Below are 23,505 nucleotides of genomic sequence, written 5' to 3'. Positions count from 1 at the left end.
CGGGTGATGGGTGCACCAGAATCTCACAAATCATCACTAAAGAACTAATGTAACCAAACATCACCCGTTCCCCAGAAACCTATGGAAATAATATGTAAATAGAAATTTATATATTTGTATAAATTATTTATATATAATATAATTATATAATCTATATATCCATTATAAATGAGAGTTCATTTCTAGCCGAAAATGAGTACAACACACAAACCGACGAGTCTGGTGGTGTGGCGGGCCTCTCCATTGTTTCGAGCATAGTGCACCAGAACATGAAACAGCTGGACAACTCCACAGAGGGTTTCGCCTAAACATTAAGTCGTCAGAGACTCAATTAGCATACTGCTCCACATTTTCTTAATTACCTGAAACCAGTACCCTGGGTGTGGAAAGGGAAGACTGCAGCTGGTTCATCTCAGCTGAGCGAAGGAAGCTCCAGCCCGCTCCAGGTACCCCGCTCGGTGAGTCCCCACCGCAGGACCCGCCCGCCCAAGCCCGCCCTAGCCCGCCCTTGCCGCAGGCCCCGCCCACCCAAGCCCGCCCTTACCGCAGGCCCCGCCCGCCCAAGCCCGCCCTTGCCGCAGGCCCCGCCCGCCCAAGCCCGCCTTTGCCGCAGGCCCCGCCCGCCCAAGCCCGCCCTTGCCGCAGGCCCCGCCCACCCAAGCCCGCCCTTGCCGCAGGCCCCGCCCACCCGAGCCCGCCCTTACCGCAGGCTCCGCCCTGGTGTCGTCGCTACAGAGGAGCAGAGGATGACGTGAGGACAGAGTCACGAACATCTCGGAGCGCAGCTGGGCCAGCGGTTCCCACAGCCCTGGAGCCCAACGTGCGCAGTAGCGCCTCTCGGAGCTCCTCTCCCACAGATCTCTCGTCCTCTTCCCAGGCTAGGCCGCCCCCTGCGCGGCCACTGCGACTCCTGGCACGGCCCCGTGCTCGGCTGCCGCCCTGGCGCGCGCCACACTGTCGTCCCCGGACGGGCGCGGACCGGCTCGGCCGGGTCGCCGGCGACTGGGGAGGGGTCGCTGGCCCCGGGGCCGCGCATGCGCCGCCACCAACCTGGGGTTGTCAGTGGAGGGCGAGTGCTGGCTCGCAGGCGAGGCGACGCTCTTCGGGGCCAACGGGCCGCGAGCAGACGCGGCCGTGGGAACGACTCATCCTTTTTCCAGCCCTGGGGCGTGGCTGGGGTCGGGGTCGGGGCCGGTGGGGGCCCCGCCCCCGTCTCCTGGCCTGCCCCCTTCATGGGCCGCGATGATGGCGGCCCTGTACCCGAGCACGGACCTCTCGGGCGCCTCCTCCTCCTCCCTGCCTTCCTCTCCATCCTCTTCGTCGCCGAACGAGGTGATGGCGCTGAAGGATGTGCGGGAGGTGAAGGAGGAGAATACGCTGAATGAGAAGCTTTTCTTGCTGGCGTGCGACAAGGGTGAGAGCTAGGCCCCTTTCTCCGCCTCTGGACGCCCCTGCCCTCCAGACCTTTCGTCCTCTCCCCCGCCTCAACTTTCTCGGGGCACTCCCTCTGTCTTAGGCGCCGAGTGTCTTCCCGCCTCACCCGCTGCCTCACGCGGGCTTCTCCTCACCGCCTCTGCCCTGTGAGTGTGGAGCTGGCGGGCGAGTGGAGCTGGGGCTGCGCCCTCGGAGCGCGGCACCGTGGGGGGCGGCTCTGGCCTTGGGGTCCGGTGTTTAGGTAGCGCCGTGGAAGCCCTGACCCCAGCGTTTTAGCGCCGGCCTTCCCACTGACCGCGTGAATGACCTGGTCTGTCTCTCCCGGTCGCAGTTCATTCCTTCTGGAAGCCCACCCTCCATTCCGAAAATTCCGTGACCTTACTTTAGGATGTCTCGTGTGGAGGGTGCTCATCAGCAGTTTTTGTTTTTCTTAAAAACAAAACCAGACCTTCTATTATTTAGCTTCACCTGCCCAGTGCTTTAGCCAGTGACTGTTGACTGGCATTAGTATCTGAATATCCTAGGTGGAGATACATGAAGTAAGGACGGAACGGGAGAAATTCTGCCTTAGTTCCCAAAACTTTCTCCAAACTTATGGAACGCCTTTGATTGTTCATGCTTTTTATTGGAGAGAAAGATTTATTGCTCCCCGATCTTTCTTTGGGAGATAAAGATAGTTAAAAATAATTACGGGAATTACAGGAATTATGTATTAAAAATAATTACAAAAATATGTAGAATATATTTAGCTCGTTTTCCTTTTTTTAGTCTAGAAGTTAATCATTTTTATGGCCATATTAAAGCCGTGTCACGCAATCGTGCTTTGTAGTGATGCATATAATAAAAGGAACAGGAAATTGGTTGCCCTAAGACTGCTTTTATTTTCTACATGAAAAAAAGCACTAAAATTTTTCCGTTTCCAAATTTATATGGCTGTATACTTAGGAAAACTCTGTTAGAACCGTGCAAACTTCCGAAGCAAACCCAAAGGACAGTTTACACTATGAAAAGACGAACTACAGAGGATTTTTGTTTGTTTTTATGTATGTGTGAATGTGTAATTAACAAATGACAGCCTCCCTAACCTCTCTTCCTTTTGAAATAGGATTTTATTTATACGATTTTTTGAAAAAACATTGACATATAAACAAAGTCCACCATGTCTCTTGTTGAGCCACTTTTATGTTCTTATGTAATAGTATTAAATAATATTATGAAAGCAATATTAATAATATTGTTAAAGTCCACCATGGACACAACTTTGAGCAGTCTTTGAGATGTAAAGAAACAGAATATATATCTATAACGTCACAAAGTTAGAGTCTGCAGATTATGTAAAATTATTTAGTATTGCTGGAGTGGCTTGCCTGAGTTCTCCTCCCTCAAAAGCTCTCTGAGACAGGAAGGGGGAAAAGATTGTATTGTACTAAAATGAGTAAGTGTTGGCTGCATGTATTCCAGCTCACTGTGCAATGGTTATTTTAAAGCAAACAGAAAGCATGCCAAGAAGGGAAATTTGATATTCCTGTCAAACTGAGGACAGAGAAATATCAATGGAGTATGGTTGAGCAAGTATTTGTACAGTGTGTATGTTCAGGATTATTGCATGACATATCTCAAAGAGAGTTTTAATTCATGATAGTTGTATAGCTATGTATGTATTTAGTAGTACCAGCTGAAATACCTTGATATTCTTTGTCAGTTTCTTATTTTATAACATAATTGAGATGAGGGACTTGGCTTTGGGGGGATAGGGTGGAAACTAAATTGGCATATTTTCCCATAAATAAATTAGAAGTTTTAAAAACAAGTGAGCTAAAAGGAATTTTCTGTTCCAGGTATATGGCAACAACTTCTTGAGTTAGATTTGGAAAAATAGCATAATTCTTACACATACTTATTGGATACATTTACATTTAAAAAGTAATTTTGAGTTATAGGAATATTCTTTTGATGACGTTTGTGTTCACTAATATTGTCAAACTTTTAAAAATGTTACCAAAACCAATCTAAAAGTGAACAATTTCCTGAAGTAGCTGTGGTTTTCACCATTACATTGGAGTTTTCCTCAGACCAAATGGCATTTACTAAAGCAGCTATTGGGGTAGAGTGTTCATACTTTTCATAGAGGATTTCATTTAAGCCCCACAACTGTATGAGCCAGATCTGTTGTTCTCAATTTGTAGATGAGGAAAATGAGGCATAGCAAAATTTTAAAATTACTTTGCCCAAGGTTACATTGGTTAGAAAGTAGCAGAACTGGCATTTATCTTGAGCCTGCACACTTAACCACTGTGTTATATAGATCTGGTTTTAGTTGAATAGTAAACCTCATTTGTGTTAGAAAAGACACATCCGTATTTGGACATACTAGTTGAAATTAAATTTTCTTTGTATGGATGCTTTATAAACCTTGATTTCTGTGTATTACATTTGTTCAATAAAATAGGGTAAAAAGCAAGCATGGTGCTTTAGTAGCACCAGAGCAAATCAACTCTGGAGTATCTATGGTGTTCTAGAGTGTCTCATTCTTTTCATGTAGCATTCTTGTTCTACTTATGCAAAATGTTCATAACGTTACTCTTCTTACGGAAAAGTTAGCAATTCCTAAAGCAAAAATTGTGGAGATGAGAATGATATGTGTATTTAGTAGATGGTGGCTTTTTGAAGATGTGTACAGATTAAAGAGTATAGAAAAAATGTAGGAAAGAGAAATAGTTTGTGATAGCTGGCTTTTATGTAAATAAGTTTGGTAGATTTAGGCAACTTCTGATCCAGATAGTAGCTACTTAGTAATGGCTGTTACTGATCTTCACAGTGAATGAGGATCATCTGAAAGGTAACACTGAATCCTTTCTTTGTACTGTAAAGGAAAAAGTTAATTGAAATTTCCTGAGCCAGGCAATATATAGAGAAGGCTAGCCCCTCCAGATGAAATTCTCAGACAGTACACTCATGTTCTTTTTAGAGATAGAATGCTGTAATTCAGAGGTAAAACTTAATTGAAGCAAGAGCTGACTATAAATATGTTGTTTTATGAAAAATTAAGTAGTGATTCTTACAGCCATGGCTTTGTCCTCCCTCATTGAGAATTAGTGTCATAATAAGCCTCTTTTATTTGTAGACACCTATGGTATCCCTCAGGTCTGTTGACAAGAGAAAGGGTAAATAAGTCTATTTAGAAAACACCTAAATTAAGTGTAGTTCATGTTAATTTTCCTCTTTTTTAAAAAAACTGTTGAGTAGATGGTAGCTTTTAGTATATATTTGCAAATATAAATCTACTGTTTAATATGCTGATGATCAGTAATCAGTTCATGTGCAGACAAGAAAATATGAAAGGATTCAGTCCCTGCCAACTCTCCAAGGAGAGTATTTTCAGGAAATCTGATTTATTGTTAATGAGTCAGAAGTCCCTTCTTGAAATTTCTACATGAAGTTAGGGGGAGGTATGGAGAGGGCAGATTTTCACCTTTATCACTGGGCTCAGCCTACTAGTCTCAGTGTCCTGTGTCACCTTAGTGGTAAGATTTGCTGTATTGTAAGGAAAGATCTTTTGATGACTGAATTTCTTTTTCTTTTCTGAGACGGAGTTTCTCTCTTGTTGCACAGGCTGGAGTGCAGTGGTGCGATCTCGGTTCACTGCAACCGCCGCCTCCTGGGTTCAAGTGATTCTCCTGCCTCAGCCTCCCGAGTAGCTGGAATTATAGGCACCCGCCACCATGCCTGGGTAATTTTTTGTGTTTTTAGTTGAGATGGGGCTGCACCATATTGGCTAGGCTGGTCTGAAACTCTTGACCTCAGGTGATCCACCCACCTCGGCTTCCCAAAGTGCTGGGATTACAGACGTGAGCTACTGTGCCTGGCGTGGTGACTGATTTCTACATAGACTTTGTGTACCTTTGGGCTAAGGATGCTTTAAAAATGTGCAGCAACTCCAGAAAGAAGCCAGAGTCAGAAGAAAAAAGTGCAACATTTCTGAGAGAAGTAATATTAAGCTGCTGTTTTTTGAACAGCTTATTTATATATAATGGGCCTTTTAAAAAATTTTTACCCATTTGAGAAGAGATTTTGAAGTGTGGTGTTAGAAAGGATGGTGGTAGGGGAAAAAATACAGAGTACTGGTACTGGTGTGAAGTGTTATGTTGACAAGGGGTACCTAATGTAAGGAGATATGTGCTTGCTTTGAGGAAAAAGAACTTTGCAGAAATGAGAGGCGAAGAGGGTATTGTAGGCAACATTCTATAAACACTTCACAAATCATCATAGGCACAGTATTTATGTACTTTATGTAGGAAAGCTTTTCAAATAACCAAAGTTTTAGAATGTACTAGTTGAGAAATGTTGCCATAGGGAATGGTTCAGGGTTACTTTAACAATGGCAACAAAAGACTCAAATTGCAAAAATCTTAGTGGATAATTTATCTCTAACAGACTAGTAATTCAGCAGCTAGCTGCCTGGTAGTTCTGTAATACTGGTAGTTCTTTATAGTGATTGCACAACTTTGCTGCTCTTTTTCTATAAGTCACCATCAAACTATACTTGTCAAGCTCTTGTGTTAAGGCACAGGGAAAGTGCTTTATTAAGAAAGTACTGACTACATTCCTATCCTTTGGGAGAATATTCTGTAATGGAGATGCTCTCTTGTGCTCTAGTGAGAAGTAAGGAAACGTATGTTTGTATGAAATATATCTGTCTGAAGGGAAGAAGCAAGTGCCCAATTTAACTTAAATGGCCTATGTGCGATTTGGAGGGTGGGATATTATTTGTACGGAGTCAATCTTTTATCTGGGCAGTTAAAAAAAAAAAATGTAATCCAAGCCAGACTCCTATCTATACATTGTTTACAGATTTGGAGGAAGAGTGTGTAAAGATTAAATTTTATTATATAGGTATTGTTGTAACCTAATAATAATTCCTCTTCTACCTTGCTGTCAGTGATCTAAATATCTTCTTCATTGCTGACTCTTCCAAATTTAATGATAGTGAGAAATTTAAGATTTAAGATCAGTAGTTTAATAAGTAATGAGGAGTTCAAAAGTTATCACTAAGAGGCGATTAAGTAATAAATTTTAGGAGGCTAGGTGAATGATCAGAACTAAAAGAATTCCAGCACTGTATCAATATAATCATGAGACTCAGTAGACTTCTTTGGTTGCCAAAGCTTTGTTATGTATAAAGTGACTGGCACTATTATTAAGAGCTTATGTTAATTTTTAAAGATAACTCCTTTATTTTTCTGGTTATATTTGTTTTATCACCAGTTCTTTCATGTTTTTCTAGATTAATGTATTGGCCAGCAATATGCTTTTTTAGTTTTATAAATATCTATAATTCAAATGTATATGAGATTAAATTTAAGCAACACAATAAATCCTTTCTGAGACTATGTTGCTGCATACCTGATACAAACTGAGTTTTAAACAACTCACAGCAGCCTTGTGAATGGGATCGCAAGTCATTTATTAGACTCTAACTACAAAATAAACATTGCTTTTGACTGTTCTTCAAATAGAGTTAAGAATATGCTGTTTATAATTTTTATCAACTGATTTACTATGGAAAAATCACCATTACCTTATATGTTATAATATAACTTCTTTCTGGCAGCAGTGTGGATCTTTGCTCTTTTGCTAAATGATATTCATATTATTGGTAGTCTTAATTAAGATTTCATAAGCAGCTAAGAAATTATGGTAATAATTGTCTTTTAAAAAAATATTCAAAGTGTTATAAACAGTTAAGCATACCATATTTTTTAGTATCTTTAATTTTGAAGGTTTCATTTACAATAATATGATGATAAATACATTAGGGTCTGTAATACTGAGTTTTACACATTTGATAAAACTTTGTTTTAAATCATTTTCACTGTAAAAAGTCTGCATGGGTTTTTTTTTTTTTTCCTTTTTAGGATGTGGTTCAAACTCGTTTGAGGTTTGCTGTTAACATTTTTATCAGTATTGTCCTTATTTATATTTCCGAATCCTGCAACTGAACTTGATCATGTCTTTGTATTTTTTTACCTCATCTTTCTCTTAATAAAATCTGTTTCGCATCATTTGTAATATTTCAATTAGAATGTTGCAATTGCCACACTCAAGTTTGTTACAGAAACTTGGTTTGAAAGGCTTTACAAGTTTTTTAATAGATTAAATTCTCTCACACTTCACAACTAACTTCAAATTTGGTTAATATAAAATTAAACTGATCAACATTAATACTGTCTTTGCCATAAAATCAAACAAGATGCTAATGAGGAAGAGGTGGAATCACCTGTTCTTAAACAGTATTGCAACATTTCTCCACTATATTTCTCAAGAGTTTACTGCAGTTGGCCAGAGTCAATTTGTTGCTAAGGATCTGTGGGATCACTATTTAATTTTTTAAAATTGCTTGTTAGGATTCACTAAACTGATTTCATGATTGTTAATGAGTTGCAACCTGCACTTTGGAAAACATTGGTTTGGAATGATTATTGGCCGAGCAATAGAGAGGCACAAGATGAATTCAGAATGGTAACAAGGCCTAACTAAGTCTTATAGGGCTTTGTAGGCCACAGTAAAAATTTGGCTTTTAAGTGTGATAGAAAATCACGATGATTGTAAGCTTGATATGTTTTGAATTTTTAACTGATAACTCTAGCTGTAGAGTGGAGAGTGGTTTGAAGGGGTGGGGCTAGAGCAGAAGTGAGCAAACTATGGCCCACAGACCATATCTGCATATTTTGTAAGGGAGCTAATACTGGTTTTTTAAATTTTATATTTCAAATGGTTAAAAAAGAATACTATTTCATAACACATGAAAAGTCTATAAAATTCAAATTTCAGTGTCCATAAACAAACTTTTATTAGAACACATCCACTATCATTTGTTTACATGTGGTCTATGGCTGCTTTTGTGTTGAAAGGGCAGAGTTGAGTAGTTGTGACTGAGAGTGCATGGCCCACAAAACCTAAAATATTTACTATCTAACCTTTTTTCAGAATAAGTTTATTGACCCCTGTGCTACAGTATAAAGTATTAATAAGTAATATAACTTGCAATAGGGAAAAGAGTCCAGTGTGAACTGAATTCAACTTCAATTTGTACAGAGATGACTGGGTGTTTTAAAGGGAGATTGAGCAAACAAGGAAGCAGGTGAGTGGAGTGACTCCACTCAGGTGGAGTCAGGGAAGTGAAAAATTACAAAATACAGGACTTGGGGGAGTTGGTCCATGTGAAACCTATTTGAGTTTGCTAATGGCACTTAGGGAAGTTAGGCCTCTACCCTCCCCAGAGGCTGGTAGATGAGGCCCTGTCTTCACGCATTGGCTGGAACAAACAGTAAATTCTTAGGTCGGCTTTAAGTTTTCCTGGACAGGTATTTTAACAGGGGCTAGGGTCATCCTAGGGATGCAGCCGTCAGTTGTTAGAAACTCGTAGTGTTTTGTTCAAGTTTATGTAGGCCAAGGTGGAGGCCTAGTGAAGAGCTCAGAAAAGCCTGACTAGAGTTTGGTCAAGGAGAGAATCTTGGTCAGCAGCTGTATTAGTTAAAAGGCTATTGCAGACTCCAGGAGGAAGATCGTGGGGGATTGGACTGCAGGTAGCAGTATACTTGGAGACAAGTAGATGATTATGGGAGATATTTTGGAGAGGGGGCTAAGAAGATTTGTTGTTGAATTGATATACTCCCTGTGAAATTGATTGAAAATGGTTTCTTTTTCCTTCACTGAGAAAGACTACCATCTAGCCAAAAAAAGTAAACAAATTATGTTGCACTTCTATGTGTTATATTTTAAAAGACAAAAGACATAACTCTTGAAAGCACCTTCAGTATAAAATGAATGGCATTTATATATTTGCCTGTCATATACAGGCATTTTGAATTGTAATCCTTGTTCTATAACTAGTGTCTTGCTGTTTAAGTTTTCTAACCTCTTTTTACATATATACTCATCCTAAAAATTAAGACTGTTCTTTTTTTGATATAGTACATTGTTTTAAATGATTTGCAAATATAAACTTCTCTGAAATGCTTAGCAACCACTCTAGGTTTTTTTTATAGGTTCTGTGACTATAATGTGATTTTTCATTTGCATGACTATATTAGCTGTAGGGTGAAATTTTTTATTTTTAAGGATGAAAATTCTTTATTTAGTTTTGATTTGATTTTTAGGGTTTTTTTTGTTTGTTTGTTTCCTTTCTTTCTTGTATAGCTCCTTAACTACAATAGAAATAGTCTTTAAAACTTTAGGGCCAGGCACGGTGGGTTATGTCGGTAATCCCAGTACTTTGGGAGGCCAAGGCAGGCAGATCACTTGAGGTCAGGAGTTTGAGACCAGCCTAGCTAACATGGTGAAACCCCATCTCTACTAAAAATGCAAAAATTAGCTGGGTATGGTGGCAGGTGCCTGAAATCCCAGCTACTTGGGAGTCTGAGGTAAGAGAATCGCTTGAACCCAGGAGGTGGAGCTTGCAGTCAGCTGAATGGTGCCCACAGTACTCCAGCCTGGGGGACAGAGTGAGACTCTGTCTTAAAAAACAAACAAACAAAAAACCTTTAAAGCTGGAATATGTGATATTTGTAATGCAGTTTCTTTTTTAATAGGAATCTAAATTTTTTAACATGTAGTAATTATTTTTGTCTATTTGCTATACCTGAAATTTGTAAAATGTCATAAGGATTTATTTGTGTAGCTCTTGATACTCTTCTGTCTCTAGCAGTATGGTTGATTAGATTATCTAGAAACCTTTCTTCTTCAAATCGCCTAGAAATGATAGCTAAAATATAATAAACATCCAGTTAAATGAACAGCTGAACTTTCAAGAAACAGGGGAAACAACCAAGGTACAAAAGTGAAGAAAAGACTGAAAGACCAGGAGTTTGTGAGCTGACACTATGGCTGCTCCATGGATGGGGATAAGAGTTATTGTTTTGGGTATTGCAGGGATTTGAGTCTTAGTGCCCATAAGACTCAACAGGTTACAAGGCTTTGAGACTGCAGAAAGTGAGGAGTTGTACTTAACATCTAAGCATAAAACCAGGTTCCCTTTTTTTTCCCTTTGGAACGGAGTTTCACTCTTATTGCCCAGGCTGGAGTGCAGTGGCACAATCTTGGCTCACCGCAACCTCTACCTCCTGGGTTCAAACGATTCTCCTGCCTCAGCCTTCCATGTAGCTGGGATTACAGGCATGCACCACCATGCCTGGTTAATTTTGTATTTTCAGTAGAGACAGGGTTTCTCCATGTTTGTCAGGCTGGTCTGGAACTCCCAACCTCAGGTGATCCGCATGCCTTGGGCTCCCAAAGTGCTGGGATTACAGGTGTGAGCCACCACACCCAGCCAAAACCAGGATCCTTAAAGGACTGTACCTTCAGCAAAGAGGTAGATGAGGAGAAAAACCAATCTACTAGCACATGGAGACTTCAAAGAAGCTTGTTTGTGTTAGTGTGTGCTCTGAATAAGGGTAAAAATAAGACTCTTTTAAGGATACATAACCATGGTCCTGCCTCTTGTCTTGGGGTTCAAATTAATACTCTTTTCAGATAATTAAACTATCATATAGAGACCATAAAATAATTATGTTTAAAATGATGAAAAAGTGAAAATAAGGAAATGAAAACATAAGAAAATAAGAGAGTTGGAAATACAAATAAAAAATAGTCATTAGACTTTTAAGAAATCAGTGAATGGACTAAAGGAAGAATGTGACTGGAAGCTAGAGGAGAAATAAGTGACTGGAAGAAATTACCCAGAATACAGGAAAGAGAGAGAAAAAAAGTAAAAACAGAACATCTTTAGAGACACAGATGTTGAAATGGGTATGTCTAACTTAATGTCTCATAGAAGTTGACAGGAGAAAAAGTAATATGGAGATGAAGCAATATTTGAAGAGATAATGGCTGAAAATACTGAAGAATTAATGAAGGGTAGAAGTCCTTAGATTTAGACAGCCTAGTCCAGATGTGATGGCACATGCCTGTAATCCCGGTGCTTTGGGAGGCTAAGGTGAGAGGATTGCTTGAGGCCAGGAATTTGAGAAAAGCCTGAGCAACATAGCAAGACCTCATCTCCATAAAAAATAAAAATAAAAACCCTCTAAATTTAGAAAGGCTAATGAGTCCTAAGCAGGATAAATAAAAATTTACTCCTCACCTAGATACATCATGATAACAAAAAGAAAATATAGCAGAGTTTTTATGTGTAGCATTCTACTACTAAGATGTTGAAATAGATTCACCTGAAATAAGGTTTTAAATGTCACTTTCCAGTAACAGTGATATATTTTCACTGGTCTGTCTTTGGTCACTATTGGTTCAAATTGTGACTTAAAGCATCAGTTTGTGAAGTGTCTGTCTGATAAGCTTTTCCTGGGGAGCATTTGTGTCTAACTGCTAACTAGTAGTACTATGGGGAAAATACTTCTTTTTGTGACTAGTTTTCTTCTTGAGGGAACTAAGGAAACAACGTTGTCAAGAAAACTATCACCCAGCTTCCTTCAAAAGAAGTTATATGTGTGGGGCAGGGAGTTTAAGGCCATAGATTAAAAATAGTAGCAAATTTATTTGAAATTTTACAAATAAAATCTGTTACTTGTCTTTCTTATTTAGCCCAGTTTCAGTAATTTCTTTTTCTGTATCACAAAATCATTCATTTCTTTTTCTTTCTATTTTCTACACTGCACGTTCTTTTCCTGTTTATTTATAGACTTCTAAGGAGCAACTATATTTGCACATCACTTAAAATGGTTTATTTATCTAATGTTTAACAAGTCAAATGAAACAAAACAAGCAACTGCCCCCCTTGCTTTTTTTCTCTATTTTATTAGCAGTTTTCTTTTGATTTATTCCCTGTATTCCTGTACCATCTGGCCAGCAGACAAATACAGTGGGCCCTTTCTGAAAATAATTACTGTTGTAATTGCTCTCATTTCCCCACATGGTACAACTGTTTTGTTGTGCGGTACAGTCACACGGAAGGCAATTTGCCTGCTCCTAACAGGTGAGGCACTCATCCTAGCTCAGCCTTAAGAGTTTTGTGAGTTGAATGTTCCCTGGTCATTTAATCTAAACAGCTTCATTAATGAGATGGATGTGTGTGTGTGTGTGTGTGTGTGTGTGTGTGTGTGTGTGTATGTGTTGGGAGGGTGGGGAGGAGGGAAGAGGATATTCAGACATCCTTCCCTTTACTATACGTATCCTTGACTATGTAGGTATTTACACTGCTTTTCCAAAGTATGTTTTCCCCTGAAAGACCTCTTTATAGTATCCTCTACTTATTACTAGATCTCATTTTTAACTTGATGATGTGTAAGTAAATGTCTGTGTATATTTGTGATATAAAACGTAATTTAAGCTTTTTCTATCTAATTTTTCTAACTTCCAGTCTGTGCTTTTGGTCATCCTTTATTAAATTGCTTTAAATATCTTCTAAAAGTTTATCTTCTTACTTAAGTTATTAATTTTAAACTAATTTTTATATCATATTGTATATTTAAAATTTTTTCTGCTTTTTATGTCTGCTGCTGATGTATGTATTATTTTATCAATGTATAAATTTTCATCAAGGAAATGTTCACATTTTCTGTGCACATTTTCATTTACAAAAATGAGTTTAGGCTTTTATCTTTTAATTCAACAAACTAAGTTTTTCTTTACAGTCATTCTTACTTGATATTCATGGATATTAAATTATGTTTGTATATTGTTATTTAGGTGACTATTATATGGTTAAAAAGATTTTGGAGGAAAACAGTTCAGGTGACTTGAACATAAATTGCGTAGATGTGCTTGGGAGAAATGCTGTTACCATAACTATTGAAAACGAAAACTTGGATATACTGCAGCTTCTTTTGGACTACGGTTGTCAGGTACAAGGCTAGATAATTTTATCCAGTGAACTTCTAAGTGCTGTTAGATATGCCATGCTTTCTTTTTGCCTTCTTCTTGTTTTCTTTCTTTTTCCTCCTTTTCTTTCTTTATCTCTCTTACTCTTCTTCTTTCTCCTTTCCTTCAACTTTTATTTGGTTTTAAGCCACTAAAAGTTTTAAAAACAAAGAACTTTTTGAAAAGTATAATATTTTGAATTGATTTATCTTTTTCTTCCCAAATGTCATTTTCCCCATCTGAGAGAGGTAAATTATCATGACTTATTAAAGATGACTTTGTTTTCATTACCTTTTGTAACACTATTTATATTATATATCTAAAATAGTACAAATACTCTGGAAGTGTCAGGGGAACAGGTTTTTCTGTGGCCCATATTAGTTAAAGACACATCAACAAAGTATTTCTGACATAAAACAATTGTCAGTTTGACTTTGGTTTTCTCCTAAGTTTTATTAAATTTTCTTTTTTGTTTGAAACTTCATGTTTCTTTTTATCTAAAGATGAATGATTTTTATTTATCTATTTAAGATAGACCTTCCTATTTATCTTCATATCACTTTGGGTAGAAAAATAGGCATGTGTGTGAGTCTTGAATGAATTCAATCTAGAGATTCTAAAGGAAATTTGATAATACCATTTTCCTTTCCTTTTGGTTTGCTTATGATGGGACTTGGCACATTAATTTCCACCTCTTTTTTTTTTTTCTTAATGAGGCACGTTTTTTTTGGTGGCATCAGGAGATACTCTCAGCAGATTTTCTGAATATAAGTAGGGTAATTCTATGTACATTGCTATTTTATATATGTATATGTATGTGTGTCTATATATATAAAACAACATGTGGTACTGTCTCCATATATATGTTTGGAGTAAAAAAAAAAAAAAAATTGCTTACCTCACAACCTCAGTTATCCAGACCGCAATTGAGAACCAGAAAGTAAGTAAAAAATGTCTCCGAGCAGCCAGTGGTTTGCTGCCATGAAGTTTACAAATTAAATTTATGAACTTCAGTTATAGGAGCCCTCCATCAGAGTCTATTTTTTCTCATTTTAGGTTCCATTTTAACAAACTTAATTAATTTCTAATCCGTAGAGAATCTGAGGGACAATGGAAGGAGCATGAGAGCTGCAGTGGAACAAAATGAGGTGTGGTACCTCCGACACTATTTAACAGAGGTCAACAGCATTACATATCTGATATTCTCTTAGGGAGCTGTATGTTAGAATGATAATTAAGGCTTATAACAATGGCCCAGAGTCAGTAAGGAAGAGTTAAATTATATTCAGTACCTATTGTTTTAGAAGAAGAAGACTTCCATCAAAATAGTTTAAATTTTGCCGGGCACGGTAACTCACGCCTGTAATCCCAGCACTTTGGGAGGCTGAGGCGGGTGGATCATCTGAGGTCAGAAGTTCGAGACCAGCCTGACCAATATGGTGAAACCCTGTCTTTAAAAAAAAAAAAAAAGTTTAAATTTTAAAATTAAACACTTAAAGGCATAAGCTTCAGTTACCTAGAAAATAAGTGTAGAAAAAAATTCATACACTGATGATTCTAGATAAAAGAATTATTATGGTATAATAATTTTGTCTTTTTACACATATGGTTATGTACATATAATAGTTTAGCATTATACACAGTGCTTTCATATACTTGATCACATTCAGACATCATACTCAACCTATATAGATGTTACATTTTATAGATTAGAAAACTGAGGCTCATAGACTTCAATGAATTTCCCAAAGTTCTAAAATTAGTAAGGACAAGACTAAGCTTTGAATTTAATCTTCTGATTGCAAATCCCATTCTCTTTCTAGTTCACTGTGTTCTTCCCAGTTACCTATGTCTTATTTTATCAATCATCAATGTCCAAGGCCTTTGGTTGGGTGTTATTGTGGAAATAAGTAAAAAATGAATAAGTAGAACATGGGTTCTGTGTGATAGGATCTTTAAGACAAATTGGACAATAAAAGTATGTATGAATTACAAGACAATTAAATAATACAAAAGTATATTCGGTAAGTGTTGAGTGGTAATAATACCTGACCCTGTTTTTATATTGCTTTGTATTTACAAGAGCTTTCATGTATCTTTGTTATATGATTTTGTCACCATCAGGGGACATTTGGCAACGTCTGAAGATATTTTGGTTTCACAATTGGAGGGCAGGTTACTATTGTCATCTTGTGTGTAGAGGCTAGGAATGTTGCTGAACATCCTACAATACCCAAGACAGCCCCCACAATAAAATATTATTTGACCCAAAATTTCAGTAGTGCTGCTATTGAGAAACCCTATTTTATAATTAAACTTTTGTGGTTTGATGTACATGATTTAGAAATACAGAGAAGGGCAAGACCACTGTAAGTTGGGGCTATTGAGAAAGACTTCACTGGAAAAGTATCAGTTGAGCTCAGCATTGAAATATTAATAATTGCTAACATTTATATATTACTACTCTCTGCCAGGAACCTTAAATATGTTCACTTACTTAATCCTCACATCATATGAGTTAGATATTATTATCCCCATTTTATAGAAGAGGAAACTGAGGTAAAAGGTCAAGTAACTTGCCCAAAGTTACTCTGTAAATGGCAGACTTGGAATCTGAACTTAGGTTCCGGCTCCAGAATCCATGCTCTTATCTATTATGCTGATCTATTCTCAAACATGTAAAGATAGGTAGGGAACAGGGGATGTAGAGAAGGATGTAAACAAAGGCATATGCAATGTATATTTTTGAGACAGTGAATTGATTTAGCTTTTTCAAACAAAGCATTTGGGTTGGAGAGTAGTGGGAACAAATAATTAAAACAGATACAAAGGGCCTTGAATGCCAGAATAAGGAATTTGGGTTTTATATAATAGGGGGTGTCATTACATGAATTTTGAGAAAGGATGTGATGTGTCTAGTGGTATTTTAGAAAGATGAATCTAGTGGCTGAATTTAATACAGATTGGGAAATGGAAAGTGGGAAAGGCTATAGCCTACATGAACAGTTTTTGTAGTAATCTAGATATGAAGAGGTTAATGCTTGAACTGGAACAGTGCTATAAGAAAAACAGTGGCTATAACAAGGGTGAGGGGAAAGGCAGATATGGGTCCATGACCTATACGGTTCCAGTGCCTGTTAGGAACTGGGCTGCACAGCAGAAGGTAAGCAGCAGGTCAGTGATCATTACCGCCTGAGCTCTGCCTCCTGTCAGATCAGCGATGGCATTAGATCCTCATAGGAGTGCAAACCCTATTGTGAACTGCACATGCAAGGGATCTAGGTTACATGCTCCTTATGAGATCTGACCAATGCCTGATGATCTGAGGTGGAACTGTTTCATCCAAAACCATCTCCCTACCTGCTCTATGAAACCAGACCCTGGTGCCAAAAGGTTGGAGACCACTGTGAGGAATTGACAAATTTTAGTGAATATTTTGATTTGGAGGGGGAAATTGAGAAGTCCAGGATGATTTGGAAATCTTAAACATGGGTTACTGGGAGAAGGAAAAAAGGAAAACATTAAGTTCAGAAGCTAAGTCAAACTTGTGGCAAAGGAATGTGAATTCTGGTTTTGTACTTGTTGATTTGGGGGCTATCAGGCAGTCCTCATCAGGCAAACACAGATGAAGAGTATATCTCTAGGGAGAGGTCAGGCTAAAGAGATACAGTAAGCAGTCATGGCCATGGGTGTGCCCATCACCACGTGGGAGTAAGTGAAATCATGGAGAAGAGCAAAGGGCTGGTGCAGATTCATTCTTAAGGAAACATCTACATTTAATGATGAGTTTCATTAAACACCAAAGGAATTATTGAAGATATCAGAGGCAGTTAGGATAGTGCAGCATTGTGAAAGCCAAAAGAATAGTTTTAACATATTTCTTAGAAATGAAGAAAAATTAGAAGGTAGAAAAAATAATTGGATTTTGAAAATCTGGCATCAGTAGAATTGGAGAAATGATATGCTTTGATTTGCAAAATTTGACACAGTGAAGGGAAGAAGAAAACTTGAGTGGTAAGAGAAAGATGGAATTAAGTTAATGAAGAGCTAGTAAGCAAGTTAGCAACAAGTGAGGAAGGATTTAAAGTTCTGGGAGGTGGAAGATGAGACTGGTATTTCTGCAAATGAAGGACCAAGGTTCTAAAGATTGGAGAGCATTACATAGAATACTAAGATGGAAAATGTAGCTTTGGAAAGGAAATAAGTAACTTTTTTACTCTGAGCTTAAAGGAAGAGTATGGGAATTGTTGAAAAGACATTCTAAGATAGGAAGGAAGATAATGACCTCATAAATACATAATAAGTATATGTATTGAAGAGCTTTAAATAAAGAATTGTCAAATATCTGAGAATTTGGAAAACAAAACTAGTGAGGATTTTTTGTATAACTATATATTTTTAAAATAATTTAAAATATTCGTTTCCTTCATAACTGCCATTGATTTATGAAATAACATACCATTTGTGCAGAATAAGTCAATGGGAACTCCTTATTTATGAGACATTTTAATGTAAATGAATATTTTATAGCTGAAGCTTATACGTTTAAGCATTGAAAGATTTAATGTAAATCTTTATTCTTTACTAAGTAATGTATCTGAATATAATTTAACTTTACCATCCTTAGTTGGAATAATCGAGAATGTAATTATTTTACTTTGCTTCATATGGTCTAAAACTGTTAACATGTTTGTCCTTACATTATGTGGCTTTAGACTGCTGCGCATTGAGAGTGATTTTGCTATATTGGTATTTAATCTTTTCAGTAGTAAACTTTTAGTAGTTATTTCTTCCTTTTCCTACACGCTGTTGGTTTTAATCTAGCTATTCTTTTATTCAGTAAAGATCTGAAGAGTACTTGGGAAAGCCAGATATTCATCATTTATAGACAATTCTAAATCAGAATGCTTGGGCCTGTTTCTCTGGGGAAATAATACCCATGACGTTTGTTTGTGACAGCTCAATATGTTGCTATTTTTAAATCCATGGCTATATTTCAGATTGTTGAAGTTACCTGGTGTTGGACTTTGCAAGCAATGGCATTACTTTGGTTAGCTTTATTGGTTAAAATTAAAAATCACAGGCCAGGTGCGGTGGCACATGCCTGTAATCCCAGCACTTTGGGAGGCCGAGGTGGGCGGATCACTTAAGGTTGGGAGTTACAGATCAACCTGGCCAACATGGTGAAACCCCATCTCTACTAAAAGTTCAAAAATTATCCGGGCATGCTGGCGTGTGCCTGTAGTCCCAGCTACTTGGGAGGCTGAGGCAGGAGAATTGCTTGAACCTGGGAGGCTGAGGTTGCAGTGAGGCAAGATCATGCCACTGCACTCAAGCCTGGGTGATAGAGCTCAAGACTGTGTCTCAAAAAAAAAAAAAATTTAAAAAATCATAAATGAAATATTTAGTAGTAATGGATATAGCATTCTTTTTGTTCATTTGCTTCAACTGACTATGCTAAAATCTGAAGAGAAATGTTTGCAAAGCATAATAATAATAATGCTAGGACTTTAAAGCATAGACTACAGCTCAATGGACCCTGAAAATTTTAAGGGATAGAACAATGGGTTAAATTTCCCATCTGCGTGGGGAGTTTTTCTGTGGGAAAGCATAGGTGATTCCTAATGGTTGAATGAGGACTCCAACCCTTTCTTTGGAGTGCATAGTCCTATTTTTAGACATTCAAGTAAAGTCTGCCACTTTTAGTGTTATTTTTTTACATTCAGATAAAGTAGACATAAACTTTACTCTTTTCAGCTACAAAGAATATTAAAGATATGATATAGTTTTGTTCCCAAAAGCAAGAATGTTGATTTAAATAGTTATTAAAGATTACAGCAGCTAAAATGTACATATTGAAAATAATCAGGGCATTTTCTTAGATTAAATCATTGTTTATCCCTGTGTTTTTCCCCTTTTTATTTTTCCCTAAAAATCCAAAAACCTGATGTTATGGTTGCCAACAAGACTATATATAGGCTTTGTTATACAGTTGAAAAGTCCCCATTTCCTCAGAGTCTCCTTACTTTTTCCTCTTGTTAAAGGCGCATCTTCACAATGAGCTATAGATTGGGAGTAAAATGATAAAGTCACTGCTCCCTCCTGTCTCTATGAGCTTTGGTAGCCTAATTATTTGTGGCTTATACTTGATAAAATTATTCATAAATGTCAAATTTGTAGTATTCCAGTCAGCCATGTATTTTAAAAATGAGAACAGAAGGCTCTCTCCTTTATATATTCTCCCCATACTCCTGTTTGCATTGATGATGATCATTTTCATTAGACTAAAAACAATCCTTTACCTGTAGTAATAGTTCTTGACAGTTTCTTTTATAGAATTGGATTGTTAAAATTCTTTTGGTCCACAGTTCAAGAGTAAAGATCTTGAAAAAAATTTTTCAACTTTAATGCTGCATGGATCAGCACTGTTACGCTAATAATCCCTTCTATGAAACATTCATTATTTTACCAACTCATGCCTTGAAACCAGGACAGAAACGTGTATATTGTGGTACACAGAAATACTCCTAAGGCAAGCAAATGTACTATTTGTACAGTCAAAATTTTTGAAAAGTCAGTATTACTGTATATAATACAGTTTAAAATTTTTAAAAATAGTTTTATTTATGAATTAGTAGAAAGAAATAGTTTACCTTTTTATCTTCCCTTTTCATTTTTAACTTTTTTTTGTTTTAAAGTCTGCAGATGCACTTTTGGTGGCAATCGACTCTGAAGTAGTGGGAGCTGTTGATATACTACTTAATCATCGATCAAAACGATCATCAAGACCAACTATAGTAGTTAGTACTCTTAAATATTTATTAATTTGGATTTTTAAACCAAAATAGATCTCCTGCCCCATTGCCATTTTTCGTTCCCTCAAATTTATTTATTTATTTTTATTAGATCTTTTTCTTACTCTGTAAAATATTACTTTAAGTAGACACTTGCAAGAATAATTAGTATTGCTTTCAGGAAACTTTTCAAAATTTAGTTGATATTTCTGTAATTTTGTCACTGTGGACCAGTATTTATAGTTTGAAATATTCTGCAGATAATGTTGAAAATATAGGTTAGTTTCCAGATAGATAAGAATTAAATGTAATCAATGAAACCAACAAACTGGAAGAAAATGTAGGTGAATGTTTAAGTAATCAGGAGTGATAAGACTTTCTGTGCATAAAAGCAATGGACAGAAATCACAGTGGCACAGTTTTTGCTATTACAAAAGTTAGGTTTTTGGAATCCAGACCTCAGGCAAAATTTAGAAAGCAGATGAATAACTGGCAAAAGATATTTGCAGTGTATATCATAAATTAATCATCTTAATATTAGACAAATTGGTGAAAAACATATTAGAAAAGGACATAAAATCTCAGAAAATACAAAATGTTAAATCTTACTGATAATCAAATACAATAAGATACTAATTTTTACTTATCAAATTGGCAAATTAAAAAAAATCATTGATAGCAAGGGAGTATCATAGTCTCATATGCTACTAGTGAGGCAGGTATTTTGGAAAATGTTTTGGCAAGGTCTGCCATAAGAAAGATGTTCATGTGCTTTAACCTAGTGTTTTCTCCTCTAGGAATCTATAGTGGTCAGAAATGAGGACAAAAATGTTGGTTATGATCTTACTTGTAATTTTTAAAAGCCCATGTGACATAATCTAAATATTCCAAAATAGAAGATAGGAAATGTAAATGATTATATATATGTACAATGGAATGTTATGCAATCATTAGAACAATATTTTTAAAAGAATAGGAACATGGCAAAATATAGTAAGTAGAATAAGAAAAAGAAAATAGATTATACATATAATTTGACCCTAGGTTTAAAACATGTATAGAAAAGGGACTGTGTGGAAATGCAACAAAATATTACCTAACAGTCAACATCTCTCATTGACCAAATTAAGAATTTTTTTGTACTCTTTTTTATTTTTCTTTATTGCTTTCGTAATTAGGTAGGTAGTCACTACTAAGTAAATGCTAATTTAAAAAGATAGTTATTTTATATCAAATTTTAGAAATGATAACATTCATTATTGGTGATGATACAGTGAAACAAACAGTTTAAATAACTGCTGGGAATATAAGCTGTCTATAAGGAGAAGAAAAATGTTGTTTTAAGAAAGAATTATGAATTGGTTGTTGACTGCAATTTTTGAAAACTGTGGGAGCCCTTGCTAAATTGCATACTTTATTATATATTAACTGAAAAATCTTACTCTCATTCAGACTATTACAAAAGTATGACTTTCACCATCTAGTTTTAAGTGGTTGTAAGAAACCAACAGGAATAAGGGCTAACAGTGTAGTCCCAATCCAAAGGATCAGAAATATCTGGAATACTACTCAATTTTCTGCCATTTATCTTGCAGTTATTATGATATTTTGGTACACCTGTCCCATCTTCTAGCCTTTAAGTCCATTTCTTCTCCTGGGAGGAAGAGCGGGGTGTAGTGTGCTAGAGTACTGGAACCACTGACTGGTTTTATTCATCACCATTATCACTACCAGTTAAATCTTAGAATTGGCAGCCCTGTCTCTAACAAATAAAGATTATTCAACCTTTATTTGAATACACTCAATGACAGCAAGATTATATCTTTTTTCTTTCTTTTTTTCTTTTTTTCTGAGATATAGTTTCAGTCTTGTTTTGTTGCCCAGGCTGCAAGTGCAATGGCACTATCTTGGCTCACTGCAACCTCCACCTCCTGGGATCAAGCAATTCTCCTGCCTCAGCCTCCCTAGTAGCTGGGATTACAGGCGCCTGCCACCATGCCCGGCTAATTTTGTATTGTTAATAGAGATGGGGTATCACCTTGTTGGCCAGGCTGGTCTGGAACTCCTGACCTCAGGTGATCCGTCCGCCTCAGCCTCCCAAAGTGCTGGGATTGCAGGAGTGAGCTACCATGCCCAGCCAAGATCATATCTTCATAGCCCTTTATTTCTAGAGAGGCAATGTTAAATATTTTTATATATTTTAAAAAACTGCTGGGAATATAAACTGGCTATAAGCAGAATTTAAAAAAATTTTTTTTAGCATTTCAATAATAGTAATATTCTTTAAGCATTTCAATGAATCCATTCTGTATTCTTGGCTTGCCAGGTTGTCATTTTGGCAATTGTCTTTCAAATTCAGATTGTTTCTTTAATAGTTCACAGATTATATTATGAACAATGGAATTATGAACTTTAATCTTATGCATAACTAGTGGTGTTTATCTTAGAGTTAAATATGTTTCATAGGAAACATGAGGACCACTTTTCTTTTAAGGGATTAAATATATTTTTTTCTTCTTTATAACCAGTAATGCACTAAGATGGGAAAGGGCTAATTTTAGGTTTCTCTGTAATTTTAAAGTAAATTCATTAATTTGAAGTCCTCAATAAATAAGTATATAAACAAATTATTCATAAAAAGAGGAGGAAAATCAGATAAGTTTATTAGAAAATATTAAAACTTACAAGTGATCAAAGGAAAGTAAATTAAAATTTCATTTTTCACTATAAATTGGGAGTGATCATGCTCAGGACTGGTGAGTAAAACTTTAGTGTAAAATGGATATCTTCTTATATTATTGGTAATATAAACTGTTAAAAGGAGTTTAACATTATGTATCAAGAGCTTCAAAATTGTTCATGGCCTTTAGATCCATAATTCCATTTGTGGGCTTCTGTGTTAATGAGATAATCCTAAATTTGGAAAAAGCTCTTTTCATAAAGATCTTTATGGTAAATTAGCAAAATAAAATACTTGAACACAGAATCTATGAATTTCCTTAAATTGCATACAAAATTCTGTGCATGAATTTTTTTTTTTTTCTGAAGATTCTGGTCTATGTAAAGGTCCTGCTTTATGGATTATTTAAAGGGTCCCTAGTCTTGGAGATATTAAGGACCACTGTGTTTAATCATTGGTGCTTAGAATACCTACTGTTTATGCCAAAGATGTTCTTAAAAAGGGAGTGTAGTAGAAAAAGAATTAGAATGAAATACTGTACTAGAAAATGTTCTTTGGGTAGTAGGAATATGGGTATTTTAAAAATTCTTCCTAATTTTATATATGTTCAGATATTTTGTAAGTATACACTTCTTTTACAATATTGCAAAAAAGTAAGAAGTGTTAGAAAGAAAATACGATAATTATAAAATAATCAACCTTTTTACTTAAGCCTGATTCTTTAAT

The 23,505-nt window shown here is 36.5% G+C and overlaps 1 protein-coding gene across 4 annotated transcripts in view; it reads left to right on the top strand.

The window, feature by feature from the left end:
- Positions 1 to 725: 725 nt before the first annotated feature.
- TRPC1 (transient receptor potential cation channel subfamily C member 1) overlaps positions 726 to 23,505 on the top strand; it is a 77,509-nt gene continuing 54,729 nt past the window's right edge. The window contains exons 1-3 of one of the 4 annotated variants that reach the window (XM_032264240.1): positions 726 to 1,414; positions 13,135 to 13,289; positions 20,004 to 20,105. In XM_032264240.1, coding sequence (XP_032120131.1) covers positions 1,243 to 1,414; positions 13,135 to 13,289; positions 20,004 to 20,105 — 429 coding nt within the window. In that variant the 5' untranslated portion in view covers positions 726 to 1,242. The remainder of the gene's footprint in view (positions 1,415 to 13,134; positions 13,290 to 20,003; positions 20,106 to 23,505) is intronic. The other 3 variants (XM_032264248.1, XM_032264259.1, XM_032264270.1) reach the window with 3 other exon arrangements.

Source organism: Sapajus apella, unplaced genomic scaffold, assembly GCF_009761245.1.
Source record: "Sapajus apella isolate SASKATOON/1434 unplaced genomic scaffold, GSC_monkey_1.0 scaffold4, whole genome shotgun sequence".
Lineage (NCBI taxonomy): Eukaryota > Metazoa > Chordata > Mammalia > Primates > Cebidae > Sapajus > Sapajus apella.
This window is presented reverse-complemented; position numbering and strand designations above follow the sequence as displayed.